Source organism: Mustela erminea, chromosome 15 (assembly GCF_009829155.1).
Source record: "Mustela erminea isolate mMusErm1 chromosome 15, mMusErm1.Pri, whole genome shotgun sequence".
Lineage (NCBI taxonomy): Eukaryota > Metazoa > Chordata > Mammalia > Carnivora > Mustelidae > Mustela > Mustela erminea.
Window position 1 is genome coordinate 2,672,452 of NC_045628.1, and position 26,124 is coordinate 2,698,575.

Below are 26,124 nucleotides of genomic sequence, written 5' to 3' on the forward strand. Positions count from 1 at the left end.
GGCCCCAAGGGCGGCCCCGAGCTGGTGCTCCTGCCGGCACGAGTGGGAGATCGCTGCGCCCACCCGGAACGGTAGCACAGCCTCCCTCTTAACCCCCAACTCTGCTTTCCGTGTTCAGACTAACATCACGCTCTGCCCAGAACATCGTCTTTGTCCTTAATTTTACTTCTTGGCTGTTCCATTTCCATCGCCAGCCCAGTTCCCGTCCCCTGGGCCTTGTGTCCACTTTTCTTTGGTGACATTTTCATGCCCTGAGCCTCTAAGTGGAAGTGAAATTGACCCTCACTGGCCTTGTCATTCATTTGGTGGGAATACTATTTGCACCATAAACAACAAAAAAAAATGCACAGATTTTTTTCCATGTCTGGGTCGTGAGGCCCTTTTTCTTAATGGTAAGTTGTAGGAGGTGTTTGACTGCCAACATGTGCAGGGTAAGAAGCCTGACAGTTCAGTTGTTTTACTTCTGCAGAGCAGTTCCCCGTCCAGGGATGGTCAGTACCATTTCCCTCGAACATAGTTAGGAAAGTCCGTCTGTGCTGTGGGCCTTGATCCCGCACTGCGGTTCCTTACGTGAGATTCTGTTCTGGTTTCAGGCTTTCCGGTACCAGGGCAGATCGGAGCTCCTGGATTCCCAGGGGAAAGAGGCGAGAAAGGTGAACGGGGCTTTCCGGGCACGTCTTTGCCAGGACCAAGCGGACGGGATGGGCTCCCGGGCCCCCCTGGGCCTCCCGGGCCTCCTGGACAGCCGGGCCACACAAGTAAGTGCTCTCGGGGACCATGGCACGTGGTGTCTTGCGTAGGAAGGTGTCAGGGCAGAGCTAGCAGGGTGCGGAAGGGTGCTCAGAGTCGGGGTGTCACAGAAGCCCTGGTGTCGGGGTACTGGCGAGCCATTCATGTCCCACGGAGGTCTTTGCCATGTTGGTCAGACTGCGGAAAGGAATAGTAAAAATAAAACAGCGAAGCCGGTTAAAGAACCACGTTAAGCAGGTCTGAGTCTCCCGGCATCACAGTGAAAAAGTGAGTCGTGTGGTTCTTCTGCCCACAGAGCACCTTGTTCATCTGGTTCGTGCTCCGTACGCAGGAAGGGACGGCAGGGGACAGTCTGGGTGGGGGCTGAGCCGGCAACTTCACCTGAGGGGACTTAGCGTGCACAGGTCTGGCGCCAGCCCACCGTCACAGCTGAGCGCGGAGCAGGAATGCTTGACTCAGTTAGGGAGTCCCGCGGTCCTAGAGTGATACCAGCGCAGGATGTAAGACAGTCTCAGACGGGTTCACCCTGCGGGAATGCGTGCAGGTTTTTAAGGCAAGTCCTGCCCTGTCACTCACAGTGTGAGCCCCGTGCATGCCCAAAGCCCTAGTCTTCTGGGGGGCTGACGGATGGGGGTCCGTATGCAGCATATCCCGGCGGTTTATTTGCTGGAGTGCGGACACCTCATGAAGAAAGGGCATTTGCAGGGCTGCAGCTCTCTGCAGAGGTCGGGCGTGGAACCTGGGGCAGCACGGGATTCCAGGCTGGACGCTTCCCTGGGAAGACATCAGCATGAATTGTCATTTTTCTTTTTTTAAAATTTTTTATTCATTTGAAAGAGAGAGCGCAGGAGTGAGAGCCTGAGCAGGGAGGGGCAGAGGGAGGGGGGAGGGGCAGAGGGAGAGGGGGAAGCAGACATCCCGCTGAGCGGGGAGCCCCATGTGGGCCTCGACCCCAGGACCCTGGATCATGACCTGAGCAGAAGGCAGACGCCCAACCCACTGAGCCCCCCAGGTGTCCCCCGGCTCAGTTATTTAATGCGTAAAATAAGGATGATGTGTGCACTGGCAAGGTGGGAAGGAAGTAAGACACGGGACAGAACAAATGAAGTGAAATGTGCTCTAGGGTCATCAAACAGGTGTTCTGTAAGTCACAGCCCGTGGTGGCGCTTGGCCAGATGGGTGCTGTGCGGGGCCTGTTTTCAAGTTAACGTTGTAGGATTATTTTGAAGCCAGGTAAAGCCGGGTCTCTGGCACTTACAAGTAGCCTCAGAGCGGTTCGCTGTTACCGTAGCGGCTGAGGAAGAGAGGTGCCAATCTTGGCTCCGGGTGCTGGGACTAGTCCCGTAACTCACGCCCATCCATTTCAGATGGAATCGTGGAATGCCAGCCTGGGCCGCCAGGGGTCCAGGGCCCCCCCGGAATTCCAGGGCAGCCAGGGCTGACGGGCGAGGTTGGAGAAAAAGGTAAGAGGGACGTCATTGTAAAGAATGCTGCTGGGAAGGGGACACAGTTCTCACGAGGGTGGGCGCTGGCGCGCTCTTCCTGTGTTTGGACCTCTCGTTGCGGTCCGTTCCTAGGATGGGGCTCCCTACTGGAGCTCCGCTGGGTGTCCCCTGGGTGGGCCTCCCAGGTGGGGGAGGGGATGGGGAGACAGAGCGTGAGCTGCCCCCTGGAGGCAACGGGGCGCTGTGGCCTGGACACATACGCTCCTTACTGTCCGCACGGCCCACCGAGCAAACCCTCAGACCAATACCTTAGTGCGACCTCAGTTCAGGGTTTGGGAGTGCCTTTCTCCAAGAGCAGACGTGTGTTTTTTGAGCCGAGTCACAGTCGTGCACCTGGCACGCTCGCCACCCCTCCAGGCCCTGGTCCCACGATCCGTGTGAGCAGAGGAGCTGCCCCGGGACTGGGCCCCTCCCACCTTGCTCTCAGGATATTGTTACTGATCGCCATTGTTTTCTGTCACCCCAGCCCAGGGCACATGGTCCTGTCTTCACTGTCATGCCCACAGCGGGTTCTCACCGCGTCCGCAGTCCTGTCTGAGCGTGTCGTACCCCTCGGACGGTCCAGTGTCCTTGTGTCTCTTAGCAGCCGGAGAGTAGAACAGCCAAGGCTGCCCCCAAAACCAAGCCCTCAGGGCACCGTGGCTGGCTTTGGATTGCAAAGGATTCTTCCTCTCCCGAAGTCTGCCACACAAATGCCGCATGGGAACTGTTGCAGCTAACACCTTAGGATTTTACATTTCGGAGGCCCCGTTGGACGTGGTGTTAGAAGTCATCGGGGAGGGTCAGCGAGCAGTCAGTGTCAGTGACTCCCTCTGGTGACCAGCTGAGCCGGTGTCCCCCGGGATGACACGGGGTCAGGAGCTTCTCCATGTGGAGACCTCCATCCTCCTGCCGTGGCACCGCCAGCCAGCCTGGCCTGTGGTCAGCAGTGCGTTTTCCCACAGGCGAACCCCATGGGGCCCAGAACTCGGCTGGCCGCTGGCTGACTTGCATGGTCCCCAACCCCATGCTTGGGCCCCTGTTCTGCCTTTGCCGTGCTTCAGGGACACGGACTGTCTACGCGGGCCCTGTGTCAGCTCTCGGCCATGGGCTCTGGCGGGGTGCCACGCGCAGGACAGTTCACCTGTGCACTCACACCCCTGTCTGTGTTCCCTCTCTAGGTCAGAAAGGAGACAGCTGCCTCATCTGTGACACAGCAGGACTTCGTGGGCCACCTGGGCCGCAGGGTCCCCCGGGAGAAATAGGTAAGAGCCCCCACGTGACTGGGACCAGCCTGACTTGGCTTCCATGGGCCGGAGCCTTCATAGTGAAACGCGTCTTGTGCCACGAAAGACCTCACTTTCGGCATTCAAACCAGAGCCTGATAGTGAGAATATTAGGTCAGACTTCCGGGGTTTTTGAAAACTCACCAACATGAAAATCATCTTGATGATTGGAAAATCATCAAGAGGACCTAAAATTTGGCACAACGAATCCCCAGTCGAAGGTCACAGCGTACGGTTTGCTCAGCAACACAACCTCCGTCCCTCCGCCGAAGCGAAGGGCAGGTTTCTGACGAAAGCCACCCCAGGGTGTGGGCAGGGGGGCGGTCTGGTCACCAGCTGCTTCTGTGGTGCTTGTCCAAACTTGGGGTCACTGGGAGCATTTCTGTCACTCTGTGAGGATCCCTCAGACACTGTCCACTTGCGTAGAGATGTCTGTGCTCTTGAATCCTGAGAACGAAAGGTTTGGGGTTTGGGGGATGTGTCTCGTCAGTAATGTGCTGTGTCTCTCTTGGCTTCTGAAAGGTTTCCCGGGACAGCCAGGGGCCAAGGGCGACAGAGGCTTTCCTGGCAGAGATGGTCTGGAAGGATTGCCTGTAAGTAAACCTGTCTGAGTTTGCATACTTTCTAGAAGTTGCCTCCAAGCCGACCGACAAAGGTGTATTCGTTTGCGGATAGAGCTTCTGCTGCGTGATTTGGGCACTGGTCAGGCGTGGCTTTGTCGAGCAGTTAGCATTACTTCCCCTGTCGTCACCGAGGGGGCAGGACTGTGGAGTCCGGAATCCCCATCTCGCCTGCCTCTCTCCTCACCTGGTCAGAATTCAGTGGCCACATACCTGTGTCCGGGGCAGCTGGACACTGTCACCCTCCCACAGGGTCTTGGGGGCTCTTAATGGTGCCACCAGGAGCCCCTGCCAGCAGCTCCATGGTCCAGTCACCCCCGTCACTTCAAAACAGGGTAGTAAGTTGAGTGCCCGTGTGTCTGTGGAGAGATGCGGCGTCACCGGCCTGTTGCCCTCAAGGAATTCCACATTCCTTTCTTTCTGTCTCACAAAGACGGGTTTTGAAAATTCGTACCCACCAATATCTGTGGTGAAGACGCGTTTCTGCGTTTACAAATGAAACAGTCTCAGATTGACATGGCACTTTGTAGTGAAAGGAAAACCAGCTCCCTGACTCTCCTAGTTTATTTGAAAAGAAGCCCTTGACTGGAAGAGAAGCATCATCATGCGAAGCGCCGAGGGTCATTTTCTCTCACGTCACCAGCTCTGTTTCTGAAGCGCATGAACCTTAGGGCCTGGTTCTCTTTTTTCTTTGTTCGTCTAAGCTCTGCGAGCACCAGCCGCTTTCCACACTTTCTTTCATTCCTGGTTTCCCTTTTGCTTTTCTTTTTTCTTCTGTCCCAGAACGAAAGTCAAATCTCTAGCATTTTACTCCTTTTTGATGTAGCTCTTTAACATTTGCGATGTTTAAAAATACTACTGGCAGCTTCTCTAGAAGCGGGTCAGGGCCACAGTGAGTTGAAACAGCCCCGACGCAGCTGGGATCGAGCAGTCGCTTCCTCCTTTGAAGTCGGATCTTGGGATTCTGCTTCCAGAACCTCCCTGGTGCCTGGGGAGCTAAGTCACAAGTCGCAATTGTTTAAAATATTTCTAAATAAATGAGAAGTTCACATAACTGGGAAGCCCTGACTCTGGTGGGGATCAAAGCCAGAAGCCCTTTGAAGCGGCAGCCGAGGACGCGTTTAACCTCTGGACATGGTCTTTATCTGCTTGGCCTTCCTGGAAGCTTCCTGCCTCCCCTCTGCCTGCAGCCCCTCCCAGCCCCCAGCCCCCAGCCCCGAGCCCCCGGCCCCGCGGCTAATAGAAGTGGGAAGAGGGAAGGAGGAAGGACAGCTGAGGACGAGTCCGGATGAAGAAGAAATAGAGCAAATGCACCACGAGACTCCTAACCCCCGCCTTCCCCGTCCGGCGCGCCTTCCTCTCGGCAGCTAGCCGAGTTTGTAAAAAACTGTTTCTGGGTAAATAGTTGGGTTGAGCAGGTAGTAATTTTTCTCATGTGTGCGGCTGTCCCGTAGCTGCACGCTGTGACGGCTCACGGGGGGGCCCTCTCGTTCCGAGGGAGGCTGCGGCTGAGGGGGTGCTGCGACCCGGCCGAGCGTCCTGGAAAGTAGGCGTCGATGAGAAGAGCGGAGGGCTCTGCCTTCCTGTTCGATCTGGGGAGCCTTTCCGTGACTTGTCCTCCTGGAGGCCGAGGGTTGGGTTTTGGGAGGTAGGGACGGGCACAGGAGGCTGGCTCCACGCGGGGACCTCATTGGTTTTCGGGGCCTTTGGGACAGTCAGCTGAAAGGAGCCGTGACACCCCACGGTGGTGGCGCTTTTTTGAGGCAGACCGTACAGCCGGCGATCTCCTCGGATTCACGGAGCCGAGGCGAGGTGCTCGAGGCCGCGCTTGGTTCCTCCTCCTTCCTGTGGGGAGTTGTGGATCCAGAGACCTTTGCATTGCTGAAGACCGAGACGTTCTGGGGCAGAGAAGCCCTGGGAGGCATCCTAGGGTCAAGATGTCGCCTTTCAAAAAAAACGATCTCGATTTCTTTGTTGAACGATAGCCGTCAAGGTCACTGTTACCCAGGTGAGAAGTGGTGGACCCCACTGTGTGCTCACAGTCCTGGGAAACTGGGCGTCCAGGCTGCGAATGATCACTGGAAAGTCACACTGGTCCTTCCCGGTTGAGAAAACTATACACCAGTCGTAGTTCCTTACGTTGGGGTTTATTTTCTCGTGGGCGAATATTGCCAGTTCAGCTTCTACTTCCTGCGGTACCTCCTCGCTGCAGACATTCAGCACGCAAAGTCAGGAAGCCGCGGACCTTCCCCCAGCACCCCGCAGACCGGTGGACAGAGAGATGGGCAAGGAGAAGGGTCTGTGTAACCAGGACCGTCGCCTTCACCGTGGAGACCCAGGACACGTGTCAGGGAGGGCTTCACGGGGGAGTCGCAGCCGAGCTCGATTTAAGGATCGTGGGAGCTAGCGTTACCTCGGGAGAGAAAGCTACGAGATACCACAACACCTTCGGACTAAGTCACGGCTTTTCCATGCCCCCCCACCCGGCCCACCGAGGTTCTCGGAGTGTCCGCTCCCTCACCTGTTCCGAGTCAGGAGCGGGGCGCCGAGAGAGCCGTGACGCGTGGTGGGCGGGCGGTAAACGGCGCCCACTCTCGGATCTAAAGATTGCGGGAATTTGGGTCTGTCCCTTGTCTCCCAGCTCCTTCCTCTGTCTCACACGCCCACACAGAAGGGTGTGGGCACGTGTGACTCGCATACGTCCAAGAGCTGTTTCCGAGGGAGTGTGTGAAGGAATTGGAATGAAAGGATCCGTCCAAGAGTCTGCATCCCGCCAAGTCAGCAGGGAGGCCGAGGGATTTCTTTCTCAGGCCTCAGGGAATGAGTGCTTGAGACAAGTATTTGAAAACCTTGTGAACCCCAATTCTCAGAGAGGCTGGAGGAGAGACCATCTGTGGGTGTGGGCGTTCCTTGAAGATTCAGCTTTCCAGGAACTGGGGAATGTGCTAGCGTGTGTCTCCTGGGAAAGTCCGTTCTCTTTTGCTGACGGCTCAGAACAGCGGCGTTGGCGCTGGCTGGTCTCGGCGCCGGCTGGTCTCGCCCCCCAGACTCTCCTCTCCCCGTTGCGGCCGTGCTGCCCTCAGACGCTGCACCCGTCTGCACCTGGAAGCCCTTTCTCTAGTTCCTGGCCCCAGAAGTCTCACCCGGCAGCTTCCAGCACTTGCTGGAATGTTCTCATAAATGTTGGCTGCTGTAAGAGACCAGCCAGTTCCCCCGCGCTGTCCAGAAGCTGGGTTCCCAGGGCCCTGCTCTCATCCCTCCCCCCAGCCTGGCCTCTGTCTGCGATCCCGAGGAAAGACTTCTTTGTTCAGTGTTTTTAAGAGACGCAACAAGTGGGGGGTCGGATCTTGGCTTTGTCACGGAGCTAGTGACTTGCTTCTAGAAAATAAATAAGCTCGACCATACTGCCATTTTTTAAGGAGGTGACTTTTTACTATCACTGTTGGCTGTGTAACCATCATGCCGGCTCATTTTGGGCACTGATGTCTTCCATTTTGTGCTTGTAGGGCCCGCAAGGCGCACCAGGGCTGATGGGCCAGCCGGGAGCCAAGGGAGAGCCTGGCGAGATTTACTTCGACGCACGGCTCAAAGGAGACAAAGGAGACCCCGGCTTTCCAGGACAGCCCGGGATGCCAGGCAGAGCAGGGTCTCCTGGGAGAGATGGCCATCCAGGGCTGCCCGGCCCCAAAGGCTCCCCGGTATGTTGGTTTCCAGACTTGGAATGCCCGCCGTAGAAGCGGACCTGCAAAGAATGAAGAAATGAGTTATTTGAGTCGTATCTGTGCGTTTACATTTGGGTGGTGATTGTCACACGTGGTGTCCAGTGGTCCGCGGGGAGACTTGAGCATGTTGCTGTAGGCGTTTGTCGGATGGGAGGTGAAGTTTAGCGTTGGTGGCCTGCACGTTATCCTTAAGAAGACGGTTCCAGAAACAAATACTCCCGTCTTTGAGGTGTGTCCTTGTGCGGGGAGGGAGGGTGCCCAGCCAGCTTACACAGGAATGCTGGCGTCATTTATTAACTGCTAGTTGACCTTTGTGGAGGGCGGGAGGCCATGGATGGCATTAGCCAGTCAGACTCTGGTGCTTATTGATTGCAGAGGGCAGAAGACTGAAGACGGCCGCGTGCGGGTGTGTCTGCTGATAACGTTCCTTTTCCTCTTTGCACGTCAGGGGTCGGTAGGATTGAAAGGAGAGCGCGGCCCCCCCGGGGGAGTTGGATTCCCCGGCAGTCGCGGAGACACCGGCCCTCCAGGGCCTCCAGGCTTTGGCCTTCCTGGCCCCGTTGGCGACAAAGGACAAGCGGGTTTTCCAGGGAACCCTGGCTCCCCAGGCCAGCCAGGTGAGGCCTGAGGACCTCGGGTGCTCAGAGCACTGGGCTCCCCGACGTGGGGACGGGAGTCGGGTGTCCGTTCTTCCACAAAGTGGCCTGGCCCGGGCCCTCCGAGGCGATACTGTACCTTGTAGACTTGTGCGTGGGAAGGGCCAGGTGACGTGAAGAATCTGGCGACAAAGCAGCTGAACTGATAGATGATTTTGTTCTAATAAGGAGACAGAGCCTCCCGGGTCAGGTGGGCTTTTACTGTGCGGGGAGTCACCAGCGTGAGCCTGCTTCTTCCCTCTTCACCTATTTCCTGTGTCTCCCTGGTGAGCAGTCTACGTGGGCTCCTGCGGGTCCCAAGCCAGGTGGTCTCCCTGTCCACGGACGGGCCGGGGCCTGTGGGCGGATTCCCGGTGGTCTCCGCCCGCCGCTGCCGTTTGCTGCTGGCGTCAGTCATTCATGCACCGTGTGGCCTGCGGGTCTGTGTGCCGAGGCCCCCCCCACCCCGGCCCCGAGGCTGGCGTGACCCTGCCCTCCGCTGTGTACCGCCCACCGGGGATTGGCTGGAGGGAGGCCAGGGCCAGGCTTTCCCCCGGGCATGCTCACTGCCCCCTCGGCCTGTGTGTTATCGGGGACAGAAGTAGTCGGAGCCCCGACCTGGCCCATGGCAGGCTCCGGGGCACGGGTCATGGAATGAGCTTCAGGCTAGAAACCGAGCACGTCCGTAGTTCCCCAGGACCCCCGGGCTGCGAGAGCAGAGGCCGGGAGTGTGTGGGCGTGGAGGAGGGAAGGAAGAGTGTGGGACTAAGGAATGTCCTGGAAGTCGTGAAAATGAACGAAAGGGCTTTGGATGGTCGCAGTTGCGGGGCTGGTAAGGCTTGAACGACGTAACTAGCTACGTGCCGAAAGCTGCCAGCCAGGACTGTGGAAGCAGAATCACATGACAGGTGCCCTCCCGTACTTGGGGGGACATGTCCCAGGACCCCCATGGAAGCCAGCAGCCAGGACAGTACTGAACCCCACATACACGAGGTTTCTCCCGCACATACAGACCTATGACAACGTGTAAGATGTAAGTTAGGCCCCAGGAGGAGATGACCAAGAAGTTAATGAGGAATGAGCTAGAACGCACATCACACAGTGTCGTGAACATCGCGGATGTGTGTCTGTCAGTGCACCTTCCCGTCCCGCGTGCACCCCTCCTCCTGTGACGAGGCGCTGGGACCGAAGGCCTCTGCAGTGGCGGTGACACGAGGTGAATGAGGCGAGCACGTACGTGGCGTCCGGTTACCGTAGACCTTCTGAGCTACGCCACGGTTGACCATGGGGAAACGGAGGCCGTGGAACCGTTGATAATGGGGGACGACCACATGGCCTTCGTGCTCACCGATCTGCCGACTCTGTCACAAGCTGTATATCCAGCCCGAGTTTCATCCGTTCCTGTCACACGGGAACTGTTACTTTCTTGTCACAGCGTACTGTCAGCCTCATAAGCTCTCCAGCGTGGGGCGTGCTAGCCTGTCTTGGCTGTGAGCACGAGCAGAGGGCCCTTGTGTATTTCTTACTGTTGTTCTCGTTAGTTGGCACCTGGTGGTTACTTAGCGCCCAGTCGTGACTTCCTGGACCCTTGTTCACGGTCTAGAGAGATCCCAGAAACGTTTCTTTTTTGACTCCTTTGGGGGCAGAGAAATCCTAGGTTTGACTAAGGAAGGACCCCCCCAATCTTGGAAAAGGGACTTTTGACCTCTCCCCCCATAGCTCCTGACTCTAAAATCAGCATCTCCGGGGGACTTTGAATCTGAAAACTTGCAGAGGCACAAAAAAGAATCCGGCACTTCTTGGCCAGGAACACAGAAAAACCAGCTGGGGAGACAGAGGCCTCCTAGCAGGAAGGGAAGGAAGAAGCTTCTGGAGGCGTTGACAGCGCTGTTGGTCAGCTGTCTGCGTCCTGTAGGCTTGCCTCGCCATCCAGACCTAGGCAGCTTCTGGATTCGAAGCGCGGGCTTCTTTGATGTGCCAGAGCCACGTTTACTCTGCAGACATTAAAGGCCCGTTCCCAGGTCAGAACTGATAGTAAGTGCGTGCTGGGGCCCGTCGGCTGGTGTTTCTGAGTCTGCAGCGAAAGAATGTGTCGGCCGTGCCTGGGAGGCCCGTATGGCTTGCGTCTGAGTAGGGCATGTGAAGAGTCCGTGCACACGGCTTGGAGGCGATGCCTTTGGTCTTTCCTGAGCCGCCGAATCCTGACCCCCCCGTGGATCTCCTGGGCTTGGGCGCCCAGGGCTAGGCTGCACGTCCTGTCCGGGGCTGCCCCAAGGGTGCACAGCCGTCCAGTCCCGCTTACGGATTGTGCTGAATCACTCACGTAGCATGTCCTCAAGATAACTGACCACCAGGCGCACATAATTGAGGTCTGCCTCAAAGCAGCGCGGAGCTGCGATTGTCTGATAGATCCAGGGAGAACACTGAAGCGTTTTGACTTTGCAGGCAGGCGAGTCGAGAAATCACTCAGGGTCATCTCATCTCCTGTTACTGTAGGTTTCCTAGATTTTCATGACTCTTATTTTAGATTCTTAGGGAATTCACAGGTCAAACATCTAGGTCCTTTTGGCTGTAAATTTGGCGGAAAAGAGGAAGAGCTCTTGTGAAAGATTCTAGAAAAGGAGAAGCAGGAAGTGGAGGGCTGCCCTGCAGGTACGCAGCGTGCTCGGGATGGGACGAGGGCTCTCACACGGCGTCTTTGCTCTTTGCCTAGGTCCCAAGGGTGAAGCAGGAAAAGTTGTGCCCCTGCCGGGTCCCCCTGGAGCACAAGGACTTCCGGGAGCCCCAGGCTTCCCCGGGCCGCAAGGTACTCTCTGCGCTCTCGCTTGCCTGGAGGTGCGCTTGGAACAGTGACAGGCTTTTCTCACACAGACTGTTGGTCTTACTCACAACAGGTGACCGAGGTTTTCCTGGAACCCCAGGAAGGCCGGGCCTCCCGGGAGAGAAGGGCACTGTCGGCCAGCCCGGAATTGGATTTCCAGGGCCCCCTGGCCCCAAAGGTAAACCTGCAGGACCAGCCGGCCCCTAAGTGGGGCCACTGCTCTGCCCACGGCCCACTCGAGCCCCGCTGTCACCTCTGTTCCCTGGCTGGTGGGCACTGAGGCCATGGCCATTCCGTTCATTCTTATGATTCCAGGGGAGAGGAGGCCATGTGTGCAGACACGCTATTTGAGTTAGTGACTTGCCCTTTGGGGAGCCAGCGGGAGTCTGGGGCACAGTAGGTGTGGGCACCGAGGAGGTGGGGGACGTGGTGCCCAGCAGGGGGGTTGTGACGTCAGGACCTGGCAGCTGTCCGGGGAGCAGCGGAAGCTGCATTTCTGGGTGTTCTCCTCCTCCGTGCTGGGGGGACGCGGAGCAGCCGGGCCCCGCGCCAGGCTGGGGGTGGGTGAGAGTGAAGGGAGCTGGGGAGCACGTGGGAGGGGGCTTCGCTCTCGGGGAGAAGGCCCCCAGGCCGCACAGCCTGGACCCATACTGGGCGCTGACACGTTAAACCGAACTTCTCTCTGGAGACCGTGGGGCCGCCGGGAGGACGGTGTGACGGTTTCTCTTGTTCCCATGGGTCTGTCATTCCCACTGTGGGGGGCACAGACGTGGACTCGCCATCAGGGACCTTGGTCCGGGACGGAGCAGGCACTGTGTGCCACGAGGGGCCTTTCTTTCCTGCTCGGGCCGGTGTCCTGAGCCCAGTCGTACTGGCCGTGTGTGCAAACCAGTGGGGAGAGCTGTCAGGCTCCCCACTTCCCCTCCAGAGGCTCAGCCTGTGTCGCCCCTACCGGCAGAGTGACCGGCCTGCAAGCTCCTTCAGGCGCCATGTCCCACCCTCGCACGCACGGGGCCTCGTGTGTCTGGCTAAAGGGCAGAAGGTCTCAGTGACCCTTCTGGGTCACGGGGACAGTGCCGAGCCCCACCCTGTGCCCTGTGAGCCAGCCTAAGAGAGTTAGCTGGTCGGGTCTCCTCGTCAGGGGCTCCTGCAAGGTGGCTTGGCCTTCTGGATGCTGGTGGGCGGTCAGGGGCGCTCTCCAACGAGACCCCAGGGACCCCAGCCCCACCGCACGTGTGACTGGGTGTGCACCACTGCACCCTACAGACCCCCGCATGTCGTGGACCTCCGCATCCCGCGGAGGGCCGCCACGTACAGCAGAGCCTCGGGGAGGCTGTCCGCTCATCGGGCCCTCTGGGGCTGGGCCCAGACCGTCTCTAAATGCCCCACGGGTGCCCGGTGAGGCGGCGCCGCATTTGAGAACCCGTAGTGGCGCTGCTTGCACCGGAGCATGTCGGCCTCCCAGGCGCCCCATGAAGACGTGGGTCTGCTCTGGGGGAGCTGGGTGGGCTCCTGAACAAGGCTGTGCTCGGGGTGGCAGAGCCGGAGGGCCGCCCTGGGCTGCTTGTGCCGCGGTGGTCTTTGTTTTGTTTTGGGGGGGACGGGGGAAAGCTGAGCAGAAGGAAGGGAAGAGGGGACAGTGGGAAAGAGGCAGGGAGGGCGGCAGGCGAGGCCCACAGTCCCTGGACACCAGGCTGCCCCAGCAGGTGCCAGTGGCCCCCTGACCGCTGGTGAGGCCTCGCGCTCTTCTTAGAGCCTCCGCGAAAGTCTCCTTGTTGTGGGGACAAGGTGAGTGACTTCTGTGACTCTTCCAAACAGGTGTTGACGGCTTGCCTGGGGACGTGGGGCCTCCTGGCAGTCCAGGCCGCCCGGGGTTCAATGGCTTACCCGGCAATCCGGGGGCGCCCGGCCAAAAGGTGGGTGCTGCGTCTTCCCTGCGTTCCTTGTTACTGATCAGACGCACAGATGCCGCGTCAACGTCGTGGGGTTATGCTGGACCAGCTTGCTTTGCTGGTGAAAGAAATAGCACAGAGTGGAAAGGAAGGTGCATGTGGGACTTGTTTGGGGGAATCGTTGTCCCGGGGGTCTGAGTACGTGCTTGCCCGCGTGTGTCCCGCGTCTCAGGCTCAAGGGTGGGTCTCACGGGGAGTGGCAGGAGAGAGCTGTGTGCCAGCCCCCCGGGAGGGTCTAGTTTCGCTGACTTTCTGACCCTGTCACTCTTTGTGGCGCGGACTGCCTCGGACATGGTGGGGCTCTAGCCGCGCCCTCCGTGGTCTCTACCCACAGGAACCAGAGGAACACCGACACCCGCCTCTGGTCGTAACAACCAGAGCTCTCTCTGGACATTCCCAGATGTCCCCTGGGGGAAAAATGGCCCCAGTCGGGGACCCCCGGGCTCATGTGACTTGGGGACTCTCCTTGCCTCAGTCACCCCCTGCCTTTCGTTGACACTTGAAAAGCCGCTCAGCAAGTGTAGGTGACCAAGGGATGGGTCTTCTCCTGTTCCGGTTAGAAGGAAGGGGAGTGAGATTGCTAGAAGACATCGTGCGGAATGAGAGGAAGGGCCATGGGCGGTAGTTCCACTCGGCCAACAGAAGAGCTCTCCTGCCTGTTCCCTCTCTCCGGGGGGCAGGTAGGGGCTGCGGGGACCGGACAGGGCACACGGACAGGTAGGGGCTGCGGGGACCGGACAGGGCACACGGACAGGTAGGGGCTGCGGGGACCGGACAGGGCACACGGACAGGTAGGGGCTGCGGGGACCGGACAGGGCACACGGACAGGTAGGGGCTGCGGGGACCGGACAGGGCACACGGACAGGTAGGGGCTGTGGGGACCGGACAGGGCACACGGACAGGTAGGGGCTGTGGGGACCAGGCACAGGCACAGAGACAGCATGTCCCACTGACTCCAAGGGAGCCTCTTTCTCAAAACACCAGAGTTCATGGTGGCCCTGCTCCCCGTGGCTGAGACGGCTTCCCCTGTAACCGGCGTTGGTTGGAAACGCCAGTCCGCAGGGGTGCCGTGTGCATCACCTTAACACACGAGACTCGTGCGGATAGAATTGGGATTGGAATCTGGCTATGGTTTAAAGTCTGGTTCCTTTTCTCAAACCCCTTGGCTTCGGTTCCTTCTGTTTGGCGAATTCGCTGCTGGGACACGTAGAGGAGTCCCCGTTACCCCAGGACTGACCCTCATCTGCACGTGTCCCTCCCCCTGGACAGCAGAGGGTCACCATGACGCAGCGCACACCTGCTGCCTCGCCGGGCCTGTGTCACGCACCCTCGGGCCCATGGACTGCTCTGTGTTCCATAGCCGGCCTTTACCAAAGCCTGCAGATTCAGGACATCATCGTTTTACATGTTGAATTCCATGTGAAAGCCTTGGTTTAAAGGAAAATCTGAGTGGACGATGTGCGGGTCCGGTCCTGGAACCCTCCCCCTGTTCAGAATGTGTCCGCACGCTGGTCACAAATCCCATCTGGCCTTCAGTCTGTCCTTCAGACTTGGCCGCTCAGAGACACGAGGCAGAGCAGAGGGCAGGCCCCGGGCGGGAGCCTCGCCCCTGTGACTTGGACACAAGTCAGCGGTGGGGAGCCTTGGTTTTCCTCCTTTGTTAGAATAAAACTAATAGGAATGAGCCACCTTCGACGTGCTGTGAGACTGGACGGAGCGATCACATGTGTCAGGGCTTTGCAGGCGAGGGGTTGGTGGACTTGGGTCTTCCTTGGCGTCTGCCCCTGCGCCCGGGCCTGATGAGCTCACGGGCGGTGCGGGTGAGCCGGCTTCTCTCTGCTTCCGGACCTTCCAGGGGGAGCCGGGAGTTGGTCTACCAGGACTCAAAGGCTTGCCAGGCATTCCCGGCATCCCCGGCACACCCGGGGAGAAGGGGAACGTCGGGGGACCGGGTGTCCCGGGAGAGCACGGTGCTGTCGGGCCCCCAGGCCTTCAGGGACTCCGAGGTAACTTTTTAGAAGAGATGTGTATGTATTTATTTAGAGAGAGGGCAGGGGGAAAGCAGAGGGAGAGGGAGAACCCCAAGCGGACTCCTCTCTGCGCGGGGAGCCCCACGTGGGGCTCGATCTCACGACCCTGAGCTCACGACCCGAGCTGAAATCCAGGGTCCGACGCGTACCCAGCTGGGCCGCCCGAGCGCCCCGAGGTGACTCTTACAGACCAGCGCAGATGGTGGCCGGGCTGCTTATTCGGCGTCTGCAGAGCCCCCGCCAGGTGCTCTGTAAACGTGTGTTGAGTGAATGGTGGAGGTCGCGGGAGGCTGGCGCTCACGGGCTTGTGTCACTGTGGTTTACTGTGCGGGCGGGAAGCGTGTGCTCTGAGACGCGCCGCGGTCCGTGTGCGGTTTACTCACAGTTTCTTCCCGTCCAGGTGACCCAGGGCCGCCTGGATTACAAGGTCCCAGAGGAGCTCCAGGAGCCCCTGGAGTCGGCCCGCCCGGCGCGATGGGACCCCCTGGAGGACAGGGACCACCAGGGTCCTCAGGTGAGGACCTCCTCCCGCAATCACTGCTTGCCCAGAGCATGCTGCCGGAGGGGGGCCCCGGGAGTGCTCCTGGACTGGGATTAGTGCTGCCTCCGGAGTAAGCGGGGACGGGGCCATTCCGCTCCGTGGGAACCGGGCTGACCCTCCCTCCGATGAAGAGTCGTGGGCATGGCCGTTTTCCGCCCACCGAGCCTGGTTTGCGCGCCAGAGCTGTGCGTCCGGTGACCTTTTCATTTACCGCAGCACGACCGGCGCCTCCATCTCCCGTTCCCGTGGGGGGTTCGTAAGTTGTGGGTGCCGTCCACTAACTGGTCCCCGGCGCGGGGCTGCCTTTGCCTCCAGTGGCCCATCCTGGAACCAAGACAGTGCCCGGGGGCTGCCAAGAACGCAGTGGGCTGCGAACACCTAGGCCTAGGGGTGCTGCTGACTGCTGCCCGCTGAGGGCAGAGACGAGCGCTTGGTCTCCGGGCTTGACCCCCAGGACCGCCCCATGGCCCCAGCTGCTGCCGCCTGGGATGGTGGGAGCATCCCGGCCCTCCGCACGGGCACAGTTGCTCTTGTGCCTCCTGCAGACGCGCCCGCTGCCCCCGGGGGTGCCCCGCGGAGCTCCCTGCAGACCCCAGTCTCCACACTTGCTCTTTGTCCCCTCAGGCCCTCCCGGAGTGAAAGGAGAGAAGGGCTTCCCCGGATTTCCAGGCCTGGACATGCCAGGTCCCAAAGGAGATAAAGGGTCCCAAGGGCTCCCAGGCCTGACGGGACAGTCGGGGCTCCCTGGCCTCCCCGGACAGCAGGGCACACCTGGCGTTCCTGGGTTTCCAGGTAAACGATCTGCGAACTCCGGCCCCGGTCTTTCGCGACCCCGCTCACCTGCGTCTTTACCCTGGTGTACATCCATCCAGCACTCACAGTCTTTCCGTCTGGCCACAGGTCCCAAGGGGGAGATGGGCGTCATGGGGACCCCAGGGCAGCCCGGCTCCCCAGGACCAGCGGGCCTGCCAGGATTGCCAGGAGAGAAAGGTAGGGAGCAGGCCGTTCTAGAAGAGGCCATTTTATGTCCATGTCTCTGTGTCTCTTGGAAGCTCTTAAGTGGTTGGGGTCATATTTCCTTGCAAGAAGCAGAGGAAGGAGGTCTAAAAGGTCACGTGAGGGCTGGGAAGACCCCCTGCTCCGGTGGGAACTCCTGCTGTAGGTGCCTGTGGGGACAGGTGCTGTGCTCTGCCTAAAACCAGACGGAAGACGGGTGTTCAGCTATTCCTCGGTGGCGTGTTGGAGTTTGTTTCTGTGGAATCGGTGGGATCTTCTGTCCTACAAGCTTACAGGAACGGAGTCCTTAGCACCAAACTAGCAAACTGGGCAACTTGACAAGTCTTCATTTTTATTTCTTACCCTATTATTTGAAATTGGTCTAAAATATGTGTGTGTGTTTTTAAACAAGTTGACTTTGTGAGACCTAGAAATGGTCATTTGTTTAGGAGAACAAGAAAATGCGTGTTCTGTTGTTATGCGTGGAATCAAGGGCACCGCGGACCGACGCAATGAAGGTCCTTAGGGAAGAGGGAAAGTGTATCACGTTTAAACCGGTAATAGGCAGAGTCACATGTGCAGTAGCGTCATTAGCGAACACTGAGTTTTTAACAAACGGCCGTGTTGCCCATTGGCCGGTGCTGGCTCTCCAGGGCGGCTCAGACCCTCACCCAGTACCGCGACTCGGGCCTCGAGTTCTTCTGCCTCCTTTAGCAGAAGGCGCGCCACACCGCCTCCGAGACCTTGGCCATGTTTCACGGGGGCTTATCTTTCCTCTGCAGGGGACCACGGCTTCCCGGGCTCCTCGGGGCCCCGGGGTGACCCTGGCTTCAAGGGGGACAAAGGAGACGTGGGTCTCCCCGGCAAGCCGGGCTCCATGGATGAGGTGCACATGGGCAGCATGAAGGGCCAGAAGGGAGACCAAGGAGAGAAAGGTGACGCGGAGGGCCCGCTGCGGGGGGCGGAGGGGAGGGGCGATCTGTGCGGTAACAGCGGCCCGGCCTGCGTTCCGGGGACAGCCTGCCCTTTAAGCAGCCGCGGGTCATCGGCCCTTTTCTTCTGTGACGTGCAGGGCAGACTGGACCAACCGGCGAGAAGGGGTCCCGCGGCGACCCCGGAACCCCAGGAGTGCCTGGAAAGGATGGCCAGGCCGGGCAGCCCGGGCAGCCAGGTACGGAGCCGAGTTCCAGGTCCCCCGTGGCCGGAGCTGGTGGCTGGGAAGGGGCGGCCAGCCCTCCTCTTAGGCCCTAACCTGTGGGTCCTTCTCTGTTATCCTAGGACCTAAAGGGGACCCGGGCACAGGCGGAACCCCGGGCGCTCCAGGTCTCCCTGGACCCAAAGGATCGGTTGGCGGAATGGGCCTGCCGGGTACGTTGAATCCGAGGGCGGCGTCGGCTTGGGAAGAAAAGAATGGGCCTGTTCTGGGGGGACAGGTCTGCAGGAGAACCCGCGTCGCCCCGAGGGCATAGTCTGGGCACACGCGTCTTTACCCTGGTGTACATCCATCCTCGGTCCTGTAGGGTCTCCGGCCGCGGGATCAGGGGTGCTCAGCTGACGCAGTGACCACTGCTTGGGAAAAAAAAAGACAATTCAGTAAAATAAAACATGGGCCGCTTTCCATCACCTCCAGGTGACTGTCCGCTCGGGCACTGTCTCCCCCGTGCAGTCTGGGTCCCCACATGTCTGGGGCAGCCACAAGCGCCCTTTGGCAGGAGCCCGGAAGAGTCCTCGGGGGTCCTCTGCCCCCATCCTGAACCGGCCCCCAACTCTGCCAGCAGCGTTCACCCCTGTGAGGGGACGGGGGAGAGGCGGAGAGCGCCGGCCTCCGGCGGGTGCAGGGCTGGTGGGGCTGGTGCCTCTCAGAACCCGCAGGGAAGAGAGAGCCGAGGCAGGAAGCTGGCTGCTCTGGCCCACCCTAGGCCTTCACGGGGCGCCGAGGACCCCCATTTCACATAGAGACATGTAGCTTGCCGTTGACCCGTTTGTAAATAGGGCGGGTACCTGTGCACGTTACGAAACCGGGTACATTTACTCTGGATGGCCCACCCCACGGCCCCTCTGATTCTTCTGGAAAATGGGCATTGATTGTAGAAGAAAGAACACAGAAGCGCCCTGGGTTATACTGGTGCCGAGGCGGCCACGCTGAGGGGTTCCTGAATTTCTTCCCTCTCTATGAAACGAGGGTCTCTAGAAGCCAGGACAGGTGCTTTCTCGTGGGGCGCTAGGGCGCTGTGGGCGCGTGGCACCTGCCTGTGTCGCCGAGAGATGAACGAAGGGTCACGTGTGCTGTCACTCGTTCTTGCCGGCTGTCAAGGTGTGCTTTTGCTTTGAACGTTGGCACCTCTAGGCACACATTCACGCTTCAGTTGTCTGTGTTTGTAGGAACGCCCGGAGAGAAGGGGGTGCCTGGCATCCCCGGCCCGCAGGGCGTCCCCGGCTTACCCGGGGAGAAGGGAGCAAAAGGACAGAAAGGACAGGCGGGCCTACCTGGCGTTGGGACTCCGGGCCGCCCTGGGGACAAGGTAACAGCCCTGCTCGGAACCTCCCTGCCCGGCCTCTGAGCACCTCAGCCCCGACATCCCTCACGACGCAGAACGGCATCCCCCGATGTTCTCTGTGCTGTTCCTCCTGCCTTCTGTCCTTCTGTCCTTCTGTCCTTCTCTTCCTTGGGGGGCTCTAGAGGCCGGGCGAGAGGCAGGGTGGCGGGCTCTCCCAGGCTGGAGAGCAAGGCTGAAGAGGACCGCGGAGAGCAGACCCCGACAACGGGCTCTTGCTTTCCGGGTTTCCCGTCTGTCCCCGCTTTTCAGACGTGGACTTTCACTCTTCATTCGAAAGCTGGAAACGGAATTCTCCAGCGCAATGTTACTGCACCAAAACGCGTACTGTTGCCCAGAAAGGGCCCCCAGACCCGTTTCTGGGCACAGGTATAAAATGAATGGGTCGTTGTCTGCCCACAGGGAGATCAAGGGGTCACAGGCTTTCCGGGGAGTCCTGGAGAGAAGGGAGAGAAAGGAAGCGCTGGCATCCCGGGGGTCCCCGGCTCCCCAGGCCCCAAAGGATCGCCGGGGAGTGTCGGCTACCCAGGTAGGTGAGCCGGGCCTCCTCCTGAGCTCGGGCTGGAAGAGACGGACAGACTTACACTGATGGCGTTTCGGTGTCTTGTTTCTCCCGTTAGGAAGCCCTGGGTTGCCCGGAGAAAAGGGGGACAGAGGTCTCCCAGGCTCGGACGGCATTCCTGGCAGCAAGGGAGAAGCAGGTAGAGACCCCTTTTTTGAACTCGGACAGGCCCAGGGATGAGGCCGGGGGCCCTCCCTCAAGGTGGCACATTGCAGACCCCAGGATGTCCCCAGGGGGCCCCGCCCTCCTCGTTTCAGATGAACAAGCCAAGCGTGGGGGGCTTGCGGGGGCTTTCCGAGGTCTGGCCACCAGGTGGGGGCTGGCTGTACCGCTGGGTCCAGGTGATTCCAGAATCGGCTTGTGTGTCAGTGTGGGAGTGTCATGTGCATTCCGGGGGGAACACCTGCTCCTCGGGGACGCTGGGTGTGACAGCCCCTGGAGGAGTGTCCGGAACGAGCGTCTTGTGTGCAGAGCGGGTGTCGTGAGAGCGCCCGTGCCTGACCGATGTGCCTCTTCTCTCTGAGGTCTTCCTGGGAAGCCCGGCCCCACGGGCCCCGCTGGCCAGAAAGGGGAGCCCGGCAGTGACGGAATCCCAGGGTCGGCGGGAGAGAAGGGTGAACCAGGTACGCTCGGCTCCTGCTCCCTTTTGGGACGACAGGCTCCCGGGGGTCAGCGTGTCCCAGACTTACGGTCCGTGCGGAGTCACTGGGGCTGGGCACCAAGTGGCCTCTGCCCCTGTATCCTTACAGCTGTTTGGACACTCCTGTGGAGGGGCTTGGGGAGGAAGAGGGGCACGGGGCGCGCGTTTCTTCTACCAGCCTCGCGGGCACCCGTCCTGAGCTCCCGGTGACATGTGAGAGAGCCCAGGCTCTCCCTCCTCTGCACGGCATGTCCCCCTTGGAGAGATGGCCCCAGGAATGTTGCCTGTCCCCGACTCTGCTCCTGTCCCTCACGGGGGGAGGCAGCAGGCTGGAGGAATGAGAATCGTAGCCGTGGTAGCGCTGGCGCTTAGCAAGAGGGTGGCAGCCTGAGATCGGTGACCGCGAGTCCGGGGACGGGTGTGGGCGGCATTGCTGGCGAGGGGCCTCGGGGGGATTTCCTGTGGTCAGGGCTGGCCCCTTTCTAAAGTTTGTTTTATTCTGTGCGCCGTGCGTTTATACGGTGGCATCCGTTTTCTCCTAACGCCAGCGCGGGAAGTGCTTCCACACCTCCTTCCCCCACTTCTGGCTTCTTCCGAGCCTCTTGCTCATGGGTTTGGGCTTCCCAGTGTTTGCCGCCCCAGACGTCTGTGACTCTCCCCGCCTCCCTCGAGGACGGCTGCTGGTTGGATGGTCGTCTGAGAAAAGCCAGTTTGTTAGTCCCCGGACGAGAGGCGGAAATGCGTCCTCGCTTGTACAGATCGTGTCTACTAAGTGCCGTGGTGGTTCCGTGCTGCCAGGCCTTCAGAAAAGTGCCAACTGCCGCGCAGCCAGTCCAGGGCCTGTCAGCACGGCCGTGGGCATGGATGGGACTTTGCTCGCACGTGCGATGAACCAATTCCCACGTGTCCCGGAAAGAGCGTGCGGGATTGGCACGCGGACTTGACGCTGCTTGTGCTGTACCCGCGCGCGTGCAGATCAGCCGTCTTGGGAAATGTGGGAGTGACTTCTTACCCTTAACTCGCAGGTCTGCCCGGAAGAGGATTCCCAGGGTTTCCAGGAGCCAAAGGAGAGAAAGGTAACACTTGGAAAACACGCTCTTCCTTCCCCGCTGAGGGCGGACGCACGTGGCCCCAGCAGAGTGGGTCTCCGGTTGCGAGTCGGCCGTGGGCGGGGGTCACAGGCTCCGGTTCCGGGTCGGTGTTGTCCGTGCGGGCTCCCGGCCCCTGACAGACCAGCACCCGGGGCCCTGTGCTTCAGTTCGTTGTCCCCTGAAAAAGCAAGACAAGAATCACAAGGAGGGACCCACAGTCAGTTTTGGCAATGACTGTTTCATTGCCTTCTTAGTTTTTCTTAATAACTTTGAAGTCATGCTAGAATTTTGGTATTGAATTGGCAACTTTGGAGTAATATGTTGGAGACTACATAGGCAGGGGATTTTTCCCCCACAAGTTCTTACCTTAAAAAGCTTTAAAAAACAGGGACGCCTGGGTAGCTCAGTTGGTCAAGCGTCTGCCTTCAGCTCAGGTCATGATCCTGGGGTCCTGGGATCGAGCCCCACATCAGGCTCCTTGCCTTTGAGCCCTTTGCTCTCTTGTGGGCTTCAAATAAAAAAAATCCTTAAAAACATGTTAGAAGTATGAAGAATGACAGCTGGGCTCTTGTATTCTAAGCTCGCTCTTTTCTAGGTCAACCACGGGCAGGGTCTAGTGTGTCACCGAGTAAAGCAGGGAGAGGGCGTGCTGCGCTGTCGTCCCCCTGATGCCTTCCTGGAGCCACGCCCTCCTCGACGCCCTACCGTGGTTTCTCTTCTCCCCTGCCCTTCGCCACCATCGCAAACTGTTGTCGTTGTTTAGGTTCAAAGGGCGACGTGGGTTTCCCGGGACAAGCCGGCAGCCCAGGCATCCCCGGGTCCAAAGGAGAGCAAGGATTCATGGGTCCCCCGGGGCCGCAAGGACAGCCGGGCTTACCTGGAGCTCCAGGCCACGCTGTGGAGGGACCCAAGGGAGACCGGGGCCCACAGGGTCAGCCCGGCCTGCCAGGTAAGTGTGTCTCCCCAGGGTCAGAGTCGGGGCCGACACAGAAGGTGCAAATGCGCGCGTGTATGAGTGAAGGGAGCGCTTCGGTCCCCGCCGAAGTTTCTGATTTAGAAGCTTGCAGCTTTGACTTCAGCTCGAAACTGCTTCAGATATCTGGGGACCCCACTGTTTGGGCTCCGCTAGGTCACTGTCACCCCTCCCAGGTCCTCTCTGTCAAGGACTTCGGCCGATGTGACAAGTGATTAGAGGCAGACCAGACATTACCAGAAAGGCTGGGGCACAAATGTCCCTCAAGGCGGCTTTACGCCCGGTGGCGTCCCAGCTGCCCCGTTCTGCCCCGAGACGACTGCGCGGCAGGGCTGGGCATGGAGGTCGGGGCGTCCGTGTCCGCACCTGCTGCCTGTCGAGCAGACTCTCCCTTCATGACCGCCGGGGCTTCCGCGCTTGCGGCAGCTCCGTGCAGCGTTGCTGTCCCATGGGGGGAAGGGGCAGTGGGTGGAGATGACGCCAGCCAAGCCCAGTGACACGTGTCCATAAAATCACCCTCTGACCCCAAGTGTGTGACTTTTGTGTCTCCCATTAGGGCTTCCGGGACCTGTGGGGCCTCCAGGGCTCCCTGGGCTTGACGGACTCAAAGGTGACAAAGGAAACCCAGGCTGGCCGGGGGCCCCCGGAACCCCAGGGCCCAAGGGAGAGCCAGGATTCCAGGGCCTGCCTGTGAGTTGTCCGTGTGTCCGTCGTGTGTGTGTGTGTGTGTGTGTGTGTGTGTGGTGTGCGCATGTACGTGGTGTCCCGCTCTCCAGTCTTCCCCGCAGGGGCTGCGCTCGCTGTGGTCCGCAGCCGTCTTTCCTAGCATCGCGGTTGCCCACGCGCACCTTCTTCCCAGTCTGGTGACCAGACCCGTCACAGGGAGCTGGGACCCCCCGGCTGCGGCCTGCGGCTTGGGGCCTGGGCTGGAACTCTGGGTCCACCCGTGATGCCGACAGCTAAGCCTCAGGAAGAGCAGGCCGCTCTCTGGTTCTGGGGCCGTTAGTGGCTGTCTGCACCCGCGCACCCGTCTCTGCGTGTGCACAGACATCTGGGTGCGCGTGTTGTCATCGCGACACTTTTTTAAATAAGATGAAGCAAAGAAACAAAGATGTGAGAAGCAGCACGACTCACTGGACACTGAGAAAGGAGCTAGAGGAGGAAGTATTTTGAAGTAACCAGAAAATGAGATAATAGGTTTAAAGTACACGCGTGATGCCGTATTTATGAGGAAAAACCAGCCTCCTTGGTTCTGCGTTTCCTTCTCTCCGTATTTAAAATCACTCTTCGGATAAGCTATCGAGCTCATTCTAAAGGACAGGCACAACGCCTGAGTGCTGGGGGGGGACAGCCTCCAGAAGGTAGTTTGGTGCGGAAAGGTTGATCTATCGCGGGGACACGCACTCAGGGAGGCCTGGGTCTGTCCGCGGCACCGTGCTGCGGGCTGGGGACTGCAGGACACACAGCATGCCCCTGCCAGGGAGCTGACCACGTAGAGGGACAGGGAGGAGGCGCCGTGACGGGAAGCGTGTTGTTTCAGCTTCCAGCTCCCTCATGGAGACGCGCTAGAGACCCGTCATTCTGCTCACGTCACTCGAGAAGGCGCAAGCCCCATTTGTGCACAGGGCTCCTCGGCAGAGCGCTGAGGGCCCGGCCCAGCCCCCTGACTAGCTGGTTACTAGACAGACTTACTGTGTCCTGAGCATTTCCTGGCTGACCTTCTCCTTGTGTGTCTAGGGGATTGGTGGCTCGCCAGGGATCACGGGCTCGAAGGGTGACATGGGGCCTCCAGGAGTGCCGGGATTTCAAGGTAAAGCAATAGAGGAGGGGCCAAACCTGACCACTGGCCATTTGACGTTGACAGGCCAGCCTCATTACGGTGCAAGACATTGTTCTCTTCGTTTTAAACATGCTGTTTCGTGCCGTGCCAGCCCGATTAGCCTCGCCCCGTGAAGGGCTAGATAAAACACTCTGATTTTCTCATTCAGAATCAGTGGATCATTCTTATCTCCATCATTTGTGTGTCAGGGAGAAATCACGGGCCTGGGGCATTCATGAATTTATTAATGTGTGAAGGGAACATTTACCCGGTGGCTTCCAGGCACCGTGGGTTTTGCTGCTGAATCCGGTGTATACGGATGGCAGGTGAAGGAAACAAGCCAGCAGGCGTCTTGGGGTGTATCGGGGGACATGGGTGAACCGGGTCGGGGTCGAAAACAGGATCCTGTGCCGCACGACTGTTCGTGATCGTTGTACAGTTTGCTGGATGTTGGGGAAAGTGAGACTTCTAGGTTCTGGAAAGAAGCCTGTCATTAGAAGTCGTACACGGCTGACCGGAAGTTGTTCTTTTCTTCCCCGAGGACAAATGAAAGCTTGTTCACCATGTGTGTGTACACATGTAGCCGTGGGTGCACATGGACCTACGTGTGCGGTATGCGGACACACATGCAATGGGCACACGCGTGTGCACGTGTGCAGGGATGTGTGTGCCCGCGAGCTTGCATGTGCCCATGCTTGCGTATCATTGGGAATTCCGCGCAGACCGTGTTCTTCTTTCGTCCAGGTCAGAAAGGCCTCCCTGGCCTGCAGGGAATAAAGGGCGATCAAGGTGACCAAGGCTTCCCTGGAAGTAAAGGTAAGAGCGTTGCTGTGCTGGTGGCACCGTACTCATACCTCGAACGCACGGAGTCAGGGAGTTTGGTTGTAGGGATGTGAGAGGCTTGAGGATCGTTAGGAAATAGTCGATTAAAAATTCTTTGGTAGCTCGTCAGACATTTTTACTGCACGTCTTGAAAGTCAGGGCCATTATCTAGGGGTAAATCCGGAGGAGAGGGCAGGACAGACTCCAGAGTCCCCGCCCGCAGCTTGGAGGCAGGCGGCCCCCCACGCGGCTGTCCCCGGAGGCGCTTGGCCTCGCGTGGACGGGCTGCGAGGGGGCCGGGCAGCACGGAGCTCTGCATAGGGAAGACTGTTCCTCCGCTTCTCCACCATCGCGGTGTGCGCCGGCTCCCGCACCCCAAGCCAGTCTCAGGGGGAGATGGGTGAAGTATAGCCAGCGTCCTGTCCTGGTTCCTGCTGGGCCGACGTGTTTCCAGGGCTGTGCTGAATTTTCAAAATCAGGCTTCGAGAGACCCTGAGCAGTACAATGTCTGGAACTGAAGAAAGGGGGAAGGTGTGTGGAGGCCCCGTGCGCAGGGCAGGAGAGGCCTCGGTGAGGCCAACTCGGAGGCCCTGTGGACGGGGTCACCCCCACCTCTCCAGAGCTGTCACGCAGAGGGGCTAGGTGTATGCGTCACTGGAAATGAAGGCCCGTGGCTGTAATGTACCCACGGCCGACTCCAGAGAAGCGTGAGAAGAAACCTTCCCAGAGCATGCGCTGCAGCCCTCTGGGGGCAGCTGGGCTCCCCGGGGACAGGGCCTCACCTGCTGGGCCTGTACAGCGGAGGGTCGCATGGCAGTTGTCAGG

General features: G+C 59.5%; 1 protein-coding gene across 1 annotated transcript in view; it reads left to right on the forward strand.

Moving 5' to 3' along the window:
• The window catches only part of COL4A1 (collagen type IV alpha 1 chain), a 131,498-nt gene that overhangs the window by 93,917 nt on the left and 11,457 nt on the right, over positions 1–26,124 (forward strand). Inside the window, exons 21-45 of the mRNA XM_032315042.1 lie at positions 594–758; positions 2,118–2,213; positions 3,416–3,499; positions 4,043–4,113; positions 7,647–7,838; positions 8,311–8,479; positions 11,211–11,303; positions 11,392–11,496; positions 13,137–13,234; positions 15,126–15,276; positions 15,701–15,814; positions 16,466–16,633; positions 16,742–16,831; positions 17,620–17,772; positions 17,910–18,008; positions 18,116–18,205; positions 19,220–19,359; positions 19,795–19,921; positions 20,013–20,093; positions 20,479–20,577; positions 21,620–21,670; positions 22,449–22,634; positions 23,215–23,348; positions 24,396–24,468; positions 25,222–25,293. Of these exons, the coding sequence (XP_032170933.1) occupies positions 594–758; positions 2,118–2,213; positions 3,416–3,499; positions 4,043–4,113; positions 7,647–7,838; positions 8,311–8,479; positions 11,211–11,303; positions 11,392–11,496; positions 13,137–13,234; positions 15,126–15,276; positions 15,701–15,814; positions 16,466–16,633; positions 16,742–16,831; positions 17,620–17,772; positions 17,910–18,008; positions 18,116–18,205; positions 19,220–19,359; positions 19,795–19,921; positions 20,013–20,093; positions 20,479–20,577; positions 21,620–21,670; positions 22,449–22,634; positions 23,215–23,348; positions 24,396–24,468; positions 25,222–25,293 (2,901 nt within the window). The remainder of the gene's footprint in view (positions 1–593; positions 759–2,117; positions 2,214–3,415; positions 3,500–4,042; positions 4,114–7,646; positions 7,839–8,310; positions 8,480–11,210; positions 11,304–11,391; positions 11,497–13,136; positions 13,235–15,125; positions 15,277–15,700; positions 15,815–16,465; positions 16,634–16,741; positions 16,832–17,619; positions 17,773–17,909; positions 18,009–18,115; positions 18,206–19,219; positions 19,360–19,794; positions 19,922–20,012; positions 20,094–20,478; positions 20,578–21,619; positions 21,671–22,448; positions 22,635–23,214; positions 23,349–24,395; positions 24,469–25,221; positions 25,294–26,124) is intronic.